The following is a 13,289-nucleotide window of genomic DNA, read 5'->3' on the forward strand; positions in this document are numbered from 1 at the left end:
ATATTTACTATTTTCTTTGGAACAGTATTCTGCATTTTGCGTTTTTGGCTCTGCTGTTAAAATAAAGTGAACGGTCTCAGCAATTTCAAATCAAGTTTATTTTATATAGCCCTTCGTACATCAGCTAATATCTCGAAGTGCTGTACAGAAACCCAGCCTAAAACCCCAAACAGCAAGCAATGCAGGTGTAGAAGCACGGTGGCTAGGAAAAACTCCCTAGAAAGGCCAAAACCTAGGAAGAAACCTAGTGAGGAACCAGGCTATGAGGGGTGGCCAGTCCTCTTCTGGCTGTGCCGGGTGGAGATTATAACAGAACATGGCCAAGATGTTCAAAATGTTCAAAATGACAAGCATGGTCAAATAATAATCAGGAATAAATGTCAGTTGGCTTTTCATAGCCGATCATTAAGAGTTGAAAGCAGCAGGTCTGGGACAGGTAGGGGTTCCATAACCGCAGGCAGAACAGTTGAAACTGGAACAGCAGCAAGGCCAGGTGGACTGGGGACAGCAAGGAGTCATCATGCCCGGTAGTCCTGACGTATGGTCCTAGGGCTCAGGTTCTCCGAGAGAGAGAAAGAAAGAGAGAAGGAGAGAATTAGAGAGAGCATACTTAAATTCACACAGGACACTGGATAAGACAGGAGAAGTACTCCAGATATAACCAACTGACCCTAGCCCCCCGACACATAAACTACTGCAGCATAAATACTGGAGGCTGAGACAGGAGGGGTCAGGAGACACTGTGGCCCCATCCGATGATACCCCCGGACAGGGCCAAACAGGAAGGATATAACCCCACCCACTTTGCCAAAGCACAGCCCCCGCACCACTAGAGGGATATCTTCAACCACCAACTTACAATCCTGAGACAAGGCCGAGTATAGCCCACAAAGATCTCCACCACAGAACAAACCAAGGGGGGGCGCCAACCCAGACAGGAAGATCACGTCAGTAACTCAACCCACTCAAGTGACGCACCCCTCCTAGGGACAGCATGAAAGAGCACCAGTAAGCCAGTGACTCAGCCGCTGCAATAGGGTTAGAGGCAGAGAATCCCAGTGGAGAGAGGGGAACCGGCCAGGCAGAGACAGCAAGGGTGGTTCGTTGCTCCAGAGCCTTTCCGTTCACCTTCACACTCCTGGGCCAGACTACACTCAATCATATGACCTACTGAAGAGATAAGTCTTCAGTAAAGACTTAAAGATTGAGACCGAGTCTGCGTCTCTCACATGGGTAGGCAGACCGTTCCATAAAAATGGAGATCTATAGGAGAAAGCCCTGCCTCCAACTGTTTGCTTAGAATTTAATAGTCTTGTCAATCTAAGTAACACAAATTTGAAAAAATCTGTCAATTTAGACTAGAGAGATATGCTATTTTTATTTGACATAGAATGCGTCTCAAATCCACTTCATCCGCAGATGTCAGCCTTCCGCATCTGCAGTGGAAGGTGGCCGAGCTACAGCGGTGTTTGTCAGACCATGAGACGTCCCGAAAATTGATTTTCTCCTACAAACTAATATGACTATGGAAAGACGAGACTCTCACGAACACAATGGTTTTGCTCTACGACCCCCACGGGCCTCGTCTGACGTCGGTAAAGCTGATGTGCCAACTTCTGTCTAGCTTCAGACCTATTTGGGCTAAACTAATATGACCCCACTGTAGAAATGGGAGACTGGCGATCCCCCACAGACACTTCATTCCTTAGTATTTATTTCTTGACTTGTCTTTTTTGCCATTTATGAATGTGTTATTCAATGCAGTTCTATTGGCTATATTAAAGGACAAATTAAATATTTTATCCTTTATTTTTTTATACTTAAAGGGGTCCTAAAAGTCCAAATAAAATTAAAACAACTCCAAATGGTAGCTGAGTAGAGGTTAAACCCATGTATACTGAACAAAAATATAAACTCAACAAACACAACGCAGGTGTTGTTTCATGAGCTGACCACGTGTAACCACGCCAACCCAGGACATCCACATCCGAATTCTTCACCTAAGGGATCATCTGAGACCAGCCGCCTGGACAGGTGATGAAACTGAGGCGTATTTCTGTCTGAAATAAAGCCCTCATTCTGATTGGCCTGGCTCCCCAGTGGGTGGGCATATGCCCTCCTAGGACCCACCCATGGCTGTGGCCCTGTCCAGTCATGTGTCAAGTTGACTGGATGACCTTTAGGTGGTGGACCATTCTTGATACACATGGGAAACTGTTGAGCATGAAAAACCCAGCAGCGTGGCAGTTCTTGACACAAACCGGTGCGCCTGGCACCCATTACCGTACCCCATTCAAAGGCACTTCAATCTTTTGTCTTGCCCATTCACCCTCTGAATGGCGCACATATATACAGTACCAGTCAAAAGTTTGGACACACCTACTCATTCCAGGGTTTTTCTTCATATTTACTATTTTATACATTGTAGAATAATAATGAAGACATCAAAACTATGAAATTACAAATACAGTGGCAAGAAAAAGTATGTGAACCCTTTGGAATTACCTGGACTTCTGCATAAATTGGTCATAAAATGTGATCTGATCTTCATCTAAGTCACAACAATAGACAAACACAGTCTGCTTAAACTAATAACAAACAATTATACGTTGTCATGTCTTTCTTGAACCTCCCTGTGTAAACATTCACAGTGCAGGGTGGGAAAAGTATGTGAACCCTTGGATTTAATAACTGGTTGAACCTTCTTTGGCAGCAATAACCTCAACCAAATGTTTTCTGTAGTTGCGGATCAGACCTGCACAACGGCCAGGAAGAATTTTGGACCATTCCTCTTTACAAAACTGTTTCAGTTCAGAAATATTCTTGGGACGTCTGGTGTGAACCGCTCTCTTGAGGTCATGCCACAGTATCTCAATCGGGTTGAGGTCAGGACTCTGACTGGGCCATTCCAGAAGGCGTATCATCTTCTGTTGAAGCCATTCTGTTGTTGATTTACTTCTATGTTTTGGATCGTTGTTCTTTTGCGTCACCTAACTTCTGTTGAGCTTCAATTGGCAGACAGATAGCCTTACCTTCTCCTGCAAAATGTCTTGATAAACTTGGGAATTCATTTTTCCGTCGATGATAGTAAGTTGTCCAGGCCCTGAGGCAGCAAAGCAGCTCCAAACCATGATGCTCCGTCCACCATACTTTACAGTTGGGATGAGGTTTTGATGTTGGTGTGCTGTGTTTTTTTTCTCCACACATAGTGTTTGTGTTCCTTCCAAACAACTGAACTTTAGTTTCATCTGTCCACAGAATATTTTTGCCAGTTGCATTGGAACATCCAGATGCTCTTTTGCGAACTTCAGACTTGCAGCAATGTTTTTTTTGGACAGCAGTGGCTTCTTCCGTGGTGTCCTCCCATGAACACCAATCTTATTTAGTGTTTTACGTATCATAGACTCGTCATCAAAGATGTTAGCATGTTCCAGAGATTTCTTTAAGTCTTTAGCTGACACTCTAAGATTCTTCTTAACCTCATTGAGCATTCTGCGCTGTGCTCTTGCAATCATCTTTGCAGGACGGCCACTCCAAAGGAGAGTAGCAACAGTGCTGCACTTTCTCCATTTATAGACATTTTGTCTTACTGTGGACTGATGAACATCAAGGCCTTTAGAGATACTTTTTGTAATCCTTTCCAGCTTAATGCAAGTCAACAATTCTTAATCTTGGGTCTTCTGAGATCTCTTTTGTTTGAGGCATGGTTCACATCAGGCAATGCTTCTTGTGAATAGCTAACTCAAATTTTGTGAGTGTTTTTTATAGGGCAGGGCAGCTCTAACCAACATATCCAATCTCGTCTCAATGATTGTACTCCAGGTTAGCTGACTCCTGACTCCAATTAGCTTTTGGATAAGTCATTAGCCTAGGGGTTCACATACTTTTTCCAACCTACACAGTGAATGTTTAAATGATGTATTCAATATAGACAAGAAAAATACTATAATTTGTGTGTTATTAGTTTAAGCAGACTGTGTTTGTCTGTTGTTGTGACTTAGATGAAGATCAGATCTAATTTTATGACCAATTTATGCAGAAATCCAGGTAATTCCAAAGGGTTCACATACTTTTTCTTGCCACTGTATGGAATCATGTAGTAACCAAAAAAGTGTTAAACAAATAAAAATATATTTATATTTGAGTTTCTTCAAAGTAGCCACCCTTTTCCTTGGGACGTCTGGTTCATGTGGTAGACACCTGGAATGCATTTCAATTAACAGGTGTGCCTTGTTAAAAGTTGATTTGCGGAATTTCTTTCCTTCTTAATGCGTTTGATTGTGTTGTGACAAGGTAGGGGTGGTATACAGAAGATAGCCCAATTTGGTAAAAGACCAAGTCCATATTATGGCAAGAACAGCTCAAATAAGCAAAAAGAAACAACACTACATCATTACGTTAAGACATTAAGGTCAGTCAATCCGGAAAATGTCAAGAACTTTGAAAGTTTCTTCAAGTGCAGTTGCAAAAACCATCATCGCCAAAGGAAAGAAAGACCCAGAGTTACCTCTGTTGCAGAGGATAAATTCATTAGAGTTAACGGCACCTCAGATTGCAGCCCAAATAAATGCTTCACAGAGTTCAAGTAACAGACACATCTCAACATCAACTGTTCAGAGGAGACTGTGTGAATCAGGCCTTCATGGTCAAATTTCTTGATCGAAAACCACTACTAAAGGACACCAATAATAAGAAGAGACTTGCTTGCTGCCAAGGGAATGTCTGACAGCTTGAAAGAGGTTTTGAACACTACAGTGAAAATGGTTAACTTTGTTAAAGCAAGGCCCCTGAACTCTCGTGTATTTTCTGCACTGTGCAATGATATGGGCAGCAACAATGTAGCTCTTTTACAACATACAGAAGTGCATTGGTTATCAAGGGGCAAAGTATTGACAATTTTTTTTAAATTGAGACGAGCTTAAAGTTTTCTTTACTGACCATAATTTTCACTTGTCTGACCGCTTGCATGATGACAAGTTTTTCACATGACTGGCCTATCTGGGTGATGTTTTTTCTCACCTGCATGATCTGAATCTAGGATTACAGGGACTCTCCACAACTGTCTTCAATGTGCAGGACAAAATTGAGGCTATGATTAAGAAGTTGGAGCTCTTCTCTGTCTGCATTAGCAAGGACAACACACAGGTCTTACCATCATTGTGTGATTTTTTTGTGTGCAAATGAACTCAAGCTTACGGACAATGTCAAATGTGATATAGCAAAGCACCTATTACGCAGGTACTTTCCCGAAACGGATGACACAAACAACTGGATTCGTTATCCCTTTCATGCCCTGCCTCCAGTCCACTTACCGATATCTGAACTTGAGAGCCTCATCGAAATTGCAACAAGCAGTTTTGTGAAAATTGAATTTATTCAGAAGCCACTGCCAGATTTCTGGATTGGGCTGCGCTCAGAGTATCCTGCCTTGGACAATCGTGCTGTTAAGACACGGATGCCCTTTGCAACGACGTACCTATGTGAGAGTGGATTCTCGGCCCTCACTAGCATGAAAACTAAATACAGGCACAGACTGTTTGGAAAATGATTTAAGACTGAGACTCTCTCCAATACAACCCAACATTGTGGAGTTATGTGCATCCTTTCAAGCACACACTTCTCATTAACCTGTGGTGAGTTATTCACAATTTTCTATGCTCAAATAAGGTTTTATATGTAAGATGGTTAAATAAAGAGCAAAATGATTGATTATAATTATATTATTATTTGTGCGCTGGTCCTATAAGAGCTCTTTGTCACTTCCCACGAGCCGCGTTGTGACAAAAACTCACACTCAGTCTTATGTTTATTAAATGTATCGTATAGTTTGTGTGTGGCAGGCTTACAAAGATGGCAAAAAACAACACTTGTTCTATGGTTAACCAACAGAGGGCGACTAACACCTATTTTTAAATCAAAACCAAATGTACTGATGAGATTTGAAGTAATATCAGCACACTGGCTTCCATCCTGGGACTGGATGTAAATAGGGTGTAGAAAGACGATAAAAAGTATTGTTATTAGTACCATAACAGTAAACAATGATTCTCAGATGTCATTTTATTTCAATAATCTGTGATATCAGACAAATAAAGTAGCAACAATTCATTGTCATCCTTTAATTCATTCCCATTTAGTGTCATACAACACGGCAAACAGCTAAGGCTGTTTGAGGCAAGTTGAATATGATGTCGCCCATGGTCCACATAACCTAGATTCCAACTATTCTCAAGTCATGGGAGAGATCTACTGTGAGTTGTGACATGCTACTGAAACTCCCAATGTGAATACAAAGAAACATATCAATGTGAATACAAAGAAACATTGCAATGTGGAATACCAAAGAAATGTTTTTAGAAATCAAACATTCAAATGTTTCAACTGCCAAATACCAGTGGGACTTTCCCCGTCAAACTGGCAATGTGAGATTTTATTCTTTTTTTATTGTGCCCTAAGTTTGGTTGGTCTGAATGATGCACAAGATAGTATTTCTCCCACGAAACCATATACATTTGAACCCAAACATAAAATCACGTACACAAGTCCTTGGTTGGACTCATTCTAGTATTGTCTTGTTTTTCAGCTTGTTCCATTGTTTCCTAGGTGTTTTGCTGTAGGCCTGTACGGCCAATGGCTTCTGAGATCCAGAAGAAAACATACCCAAACATATGCAATACATGCTAAATGGCCTGCGTGCATCAGCTGAGGCATTATCATGTGGCTTTGACGGCCAACCCCTCAGTGTCTCTGCATGGGAATGAGAGAGAGAGCCCCTCAGCCCCTCCCTCAGGCTGGGCTTCTGTCTACTTTTCTGCCTGGGTCTACCAAGGCCTTGGCGTCTACATTTACATAATGATGCTGAGGGTGCTGCTTTCCCAGTGCCTATGTGAATGTGGACCATATGGTGGTGACAGGGAAGGCCCATGTTGCTAATGTGAGTGAGTCCAGCCATGGTAGGGGGCTGAGTGGGGCATGTTCTCACATTGTAGACACACTGATGAAGCCAGACCCATAAGTGACCTTGCTAGACAGCATTCATAGGAAACTTGCAGTCCCATAGAATCCCTGAGCCTTGGCCACTCTGCTAATGCCCACCTCCCATTTGACCTAGTCACGGATTAAGGGCTGGATTCAATCCGTATCGAGGAAGATCCACGTTATAGCTCGACAGAAATTTAAAGGCAATGTTCCCGCGTTCGCAGAGACTGCATTCACAGTAAACGCGGATCCGCCGCGATACTTCAGCTATACAGATTGAATCCAGCCCTAAACCTTCTACCAGACTGTTGTCTGACTCCTAATCACTGCAGAATCCTGGCATACAATACAGCTTCTCAAGAAAGGTAGTAAGAGAAATAAATGAATGAAACATGTCTAACAGGGTAGAGTTTCTGTCAACTCCCAAGATTATGACACATCAGTTCAATGGAAATCCTTCTAAATACTGCGATAAAATAATAACTACAGGGCCAACTGCATTACTCCATCAGCAAGGCTTGTCTCCAACGCTGGGGTTGTCACTCCATAGGCCTCCATAGACAGGGGACTGTGTAATGGGGTTAGGATAGGCCCCAGGGGTGATCTGTGGACCATAGCTCCTCTTACGCACAGACACCCCAGGGAGAGGAAGGAGAGAGCTGACCATGACCCCTCAAAGGTCAAGCTGCTCATGAATCCATACGGAGGGGAGGCAAGAGAGATGAATCATCATTTAGTGAGTTTGTTTAGTGAGCAGTCATAGTGTCCATCTGGTTTTGTTTTCTTTAATGCTACTCTGAACCTTGCCGCGTCACTTACAAGTGAGGTTCAAACGTATTTGGACGGTGTCACATTTTCTGTTGTTTTGGCTCTGTACTCCAGCACTTTAGATTTGAAATGATACAATGACAATGAGGTTAAAATGCAGACTGTCAGCTTTAATTTCAGGTTACTTTCATCTGTATTGGGTGAACCATGTAGAAATTACAGCACTTTTTGGGAACCAAATGTATTCTGACAGATTCACTTACATGTGTATTAAAGTAGTTAAAAGTTTAGTATTTGGTCCCATATTCCTAGTACACAATGAATACATCAATCTTGTGACTCTACAAACTTTTTGGATGCATTTGCTGTTCGTTTTGGTTGTGTTTCAGATTATTTTGTGCCCAATAGAAATGAATGGTAAATAACATATAGGTATAATTTTTGAGACAGTTTATTGTAAATAAGAATAGAATATGTTTCTGGATGTCACCATGATTACGGATAATCCTGAATGAATTGTGAATAATGATGAATGAGAAAGTTACAGAAGCTCAAAGATCAAACTCCCAAGACATGTTAACCTCTCACCATTACCATTAACAGAGGTTAGCATTTTTTGGAGGGGTATAATATTTATGCCTCTCATTATTCACGATTCATTCAGGATTATCCGTAGTCGTGATGGCATCAACATTAATGTAGAAGTGTTTAGAAACATATTCTCTAATATTTTTAATAAAAGTGACTCCATAAAGTGCTGTAATCTCTAAACGGTTCACCCGATATGGATGACAATACCCTCAAATTGGAGCTCACTATATCACTGACAAATAGTTTCTAGTCTCATTTTTAAAATGGTCACTACGCACCATTGTTTTGGTGTTACTTGGTGATTTGCTAAGGCAATCAATTGCAAGTAGTTTTCCGTGGAGGATTCTGGAACTAAAGAGACTTTATAGAGATGGTTTTATTATGAATCATAAACACAGGTCTCAGTTTGATGAGGATAGGTCCATCAATTCAAATCAAAGGACGTGGAGGTTTTTAAGGTGGGGAACACAGTGTCACCACTGTTCTATCCTCATAAAATAGATATAGCCGTTGACCTTTGCAATACGTTTTGCGAAAGAATACTTTAACAGTTTATGATATCATCTTTATAAGGCTTTTAATTCAAATCTCTTTCATAAATCCAGCTTGATTTAGTTTCTGTAGTGGATATAAATACATATAACCATGGTACAGTAACCCACTGCACAGATGTCAATTCAACTTCTATTCCCTGTTAGTTCAACGTCATTTCATTGAAATGACATGGAAACAATGGGGATTCAACCAGTTTGTGCCCAGTGGGAAGTTACCCATTTCTGATTTTGTGTACATTAACTTTGCATTGCATGTTTTCTGACCAAACCGTTGGCAAACAGGGGGAACTCCAGTGACTGATTTCATTATCCTAGGCGCAGACAACAATGCCATCAAGCAAGGAAATATTAACTCATGTAACAACTCGAGAAGCAACTACTTGCAGCAGTTCAAAGCATATCTGTTTCATTTATTACATGGCAGTTAAAGCTGTCTGTTATGGAGCATGCCTAATTGTTAGTCCATGTCGATACGTGCATCTTGTGCTCACACCTGCCGCAGCTGTTAGTTTAATACCAATGACTCACTGGGGGATCCATATACTTAAATGTAACTCTAAAATAAATGTTAACCATGCAAAAAGACAGGAAGAAGATGCAGATATTCTACATCGTTCTCATCTTTTGGTTCCTTCTCAGTCAGAAACTGTTTTCGGTGGGTAGAATGGGACTGAATGATTCTTCTTGTAAGTTTGCAATGTTTTGTATAGGTTCAATTAAGATGCCAAACTCTCTAGATGATTTGCTCTCGCTACAATATCATCTCATTTGTATTTTCTTCCATGTCTCAATCTTCACTGTATCATTAGTTAGGTAACCTGACTCATGAGATGTCCTACTTTTTGAGCTGTGAGTAACGTGGCTGTAAGTCTCCACTAAACAAACATCTGCATGGTCTGTCAACTGGTACTGTACAGTACAGCCCATTCCAGTGGGGATCATTTCCATGTAACATCCTGATGGAGTGGGGATCATTTCCATGTAACATCCTGATGGAGTGGGGATCATTTCCATGTAACATCCTGATGGAGTGGGGATCATTTCCATGTAACATCCTGATGGAGTGGGGATCATTTCCATGTAACATCCTGATGGAGTGGGGATCATTTCTATGTAACATCCTGATGGAGTTGCGATCATTTCTATGTAACATCCTGATGGAGTTGGGATCATTTCCATGTAACATCCTGATGGAGTTGGGATCATTTCCATGTAACATCCTGATGGAGTGGAGATCATTTCTATGTAACATCCTGATGGAGTGGAGATCATTTCTATGTAACATCCTGATGGAGTGGGGATCATTTCCATGTAACATCCTGATGGAGTGGGGATCATTTCCATGTAACATCCTGATGGAGTGGGGATCATTTCCATGTAACATCCTGATGGATTGGGGATCATTTCTATGTAACATCCTGATGGAGTTGCGATCATTTCTATGTAACATCCTGATGGAGTTGGGATCATTTCCATGTAACATCCTGATGGAGTTGGGATCATTTCCATGTAACATCCTGATGGAGTGGAGATCATTTCTATGTAACATCCTGATGGAGTTGCGATCATTTCTATGTAACATCCTGATGGAGTTGGGATCATTTCCATGTAACATCCTGATGGAGTGGGGATCATTTCCATGTAACATCCTGATGGAGTGGAGATCATTTCTATGTAACATCCTGATGGAGTGGAGATCATTTCTATGTAACACACTGATGGAAAATCTAGCTATTTCTCCAGGTGAGGATACTGTTGAAAGAGGGCCCAGGGCAAACCTGTCCCTGTCCATCTAATTTCTCTGCTAAAGAGCTCAACACTTTCCAGCTGGAAAAAGTCCCAAAAGGTGCAGCCAAGCACTACTGAGAGGGTTAGAAGTGAATGGACCATCAATCACAGGCATGTGACCTGGGCCCATGCTGCCCTAGCAGGTTCAGATTAGACTGCCAGGGGGGCGAGAGAGAGCTGCTCTAAACGGTGGCATGCCACTGGGCACAGACATAATTTCAACATATAGTTTTGATGTACATTTTATTGAGTTCAACGTGAAATCAACTTCAACGTGAAATCAACAAGATTTTTAACCGTTCCATTAGATTTGGGGGGGGAAATGGGGGGGGGGGGGGGGTACAGGTATCCCTGAAATTCCTTTTTACATTGATGACTTTTTGCAAAACCAAAACCAATCAGTGTCATCACATTTATTTGTGTTGTTGAAATAACGTGGAAACATTGTTGATTCAACCAGTTTGGTCCCAGTGGGATGGCACTACAACCCACAGCAGATCACTGCCCTGCATTGCCAGGCTTCCTTTCCACTCCACAACATTTACTGTCCACCACTTAACAGTCCAGTGCCTTGCAGGTTTACATGTTTACCTAGTGTCACTGAGCATGCACACAGGTTTTCTTACTTGTCTATTCAGCAGCAGGGATGTTAGTCCAGAGGGTCATCTCTGTAAGGGTCATGTCTGAAAGTAAAACACAGGCCTTATGGTGTCCCAGCAGGGGTCTGGGCAGGCGGCAGGAGGGGTCACGGTGCTGCACTGGGCCCTCATCTTGGTTTGTTTTGACATGTCAGCAAGCAGCACACAAACTCTTTTCCAGCAGCAGTGCAGGAGGCCTGATGACTTGAGCAGATGGTTGCAGAGCAGGGTTGTATACTGTAACGTAGTGGAACATGGACCCTGGCATCAGCAGCCCCTCAGATGGCCCCCTGCCCTCTGTCAGCAATCAGCATAGAGCCAGAGGCAGGGGTGGGCAGGGGCTGAGTCCTCTGCTCTACTGGGGTTACCAGCACAGAGCTGTCAAGGTACTGCGCTCTGAGGTTGCACGTAGGAGGAGGATATTGTCTTACTATGATGCCCTGGTGACTTATGTTTGATTATGTGAATGTTAAGAGTTGTGGTAGAGGACTCTCAACATGTGAATGTAATCATACAGGAACATTTGTACTTTTTTGTACAGTTTTTATTCTTATCTTTGTTGACGTTTGTCATTCTCTTGAGATGTTACAAATCATTAGCAAGTATTTGTTTTGCTGATGTCTAGCTGCACGCTTTTCTGTTTCACAAAGGGGAGTACATTTCCCGGGTTCGGGCGGTCTTCTGGGGCACTGTGGGTCAGCGCCGGGTCACACACCACATCTGGACAACGCATCAGCCATTCAGATGTGCACAAAGATATCCACTGTCCCTAGATAAAATCAACTATATTTGTGTCCAACAACTTCCTGTTGACAGACAAGGGTGTCAATATAATAACAGACAACTAGGCACCCATATGCATATCTTACACCCTTATTTATTTTAACTAGGCAAGTCAGTTAAGAACAAATTCTTATTTCCAATGACGGCCTAGGAACAGTGCCTTATTCAGGGGCAGAATGAGAGATTTTTTACCTCGGATTCAATCTACCAACCTTTCGGTTACTGGCCCAACGCTCTGACCACTAGGCTTCCTGTCGCCCCTTAAAAGCAGATGATATAGGATGAGCTGATATAAGTTGTTTGGTGCCAGTGAAAGTAGTTGATGTGCTGATCATTAGCATGTCAGAATATAAGAGACCAAGGTCAGAGGTGCTGGTCATGACTTGAGGTGTCTGGTACCAACAACAGCAGTGCATTTAGAAGTGTGAGGTCGACTGATTTGAAATTATTTTGCAGATGGGGCTTACCCTACTCTCATTTCATCAAAATGTGATATCCATACCATAAATCAATCTCTGAATTTTGGTTATGAAATGGCTTGAGTTGGATTCATTAAGTGAGCATAATCTTATCAAAGTTTTAATTTCCGTATTCAATGGTAAAGATTTATTTATAAATCAATGCAAATGAAAATGCAGGTACTTCAAATTTGGTGCGTTTACTCTCAAAACAAAGTTACACGTTTGTTTTGAGCAGTGAGATATTTAATAGAAAAGCACAATAATTATATAGTTGAAGTCGGAAGTTTACATACACTTAGGTTGGTGTCACGCCCTGACCTTAGAGAGCCTTTTTATTTCTCTATTTGGTTAGGTCAGGTTGTGATTTGGGTGGGCATTCTAGTTGTTCTATTTCTTTGTTGGCCGGGTATGGTTCCCAATCAGAGGCAGCTGTCTATTGTTGTCTCTGATTGGGGATCATACCTAGGCAGCCTTTTCCCACCTTTAGTTTGTGGGATCTTGTTTGTGTGTAGTTGCTTTCTGCACTGCATGTAGCGTTACGTTCGTTTTGTATTTTGTTGTTTTTTCTGTGTCATCAAATAAAAGAAAGATGTACGCCTACCACGCTGCACCTTGGTCCAATCCATCTCTAAACGAACGTGACAGTTGGAGTCATTAAAACTCATGTTTTAACCACTCCACAAATTTCTTGTTAACAAACTATAGCTTTGGCAAGTCGGTTAGGACAT

General features: G+C 41.9%; 1 protein-coding gene across 1 annotated transcript in view; it reads right to left on the reverse strand.

Annotated features, from left to right (window-relative positions):
• Positions 1 to 76: 76 nt before the first annotated feature.
• Positions 77 to 13,289, reverse strand: part of LOC129833042 (protein tweety homolog 3-like) — a 128,685-nt gene continuing 115,472 nt past the window's right edge. Inside the window, exon 14 of the mRNA XM_055897292.1 lies at positions 77 to 560. Within this exon, the coding sequence (XP_055753267.1) occupies positions 519 to 560 (42 nt within the window). The 3' untranslated portion in view covers positions 77 to 518. The remainder of the gene's footprint in view (positions 561 to 13,289) is intronic.

The sequence above is a fragment of the Salvelinus fontinalis genome, chromosome 34 (assembly GCF_029448725.1).
Source record: "Salvelinus fontinalis isolate EN_2023a chromosome 34, ASM2944872v1, whole genome shotgun sequence".
Taxonomy (NCBI): Eukaryota; Metazoa; Chordata; class Actinopteri; order Salmoniformes; family Salmonidae; genus Salvelinus; species Salvelinus fontinalis.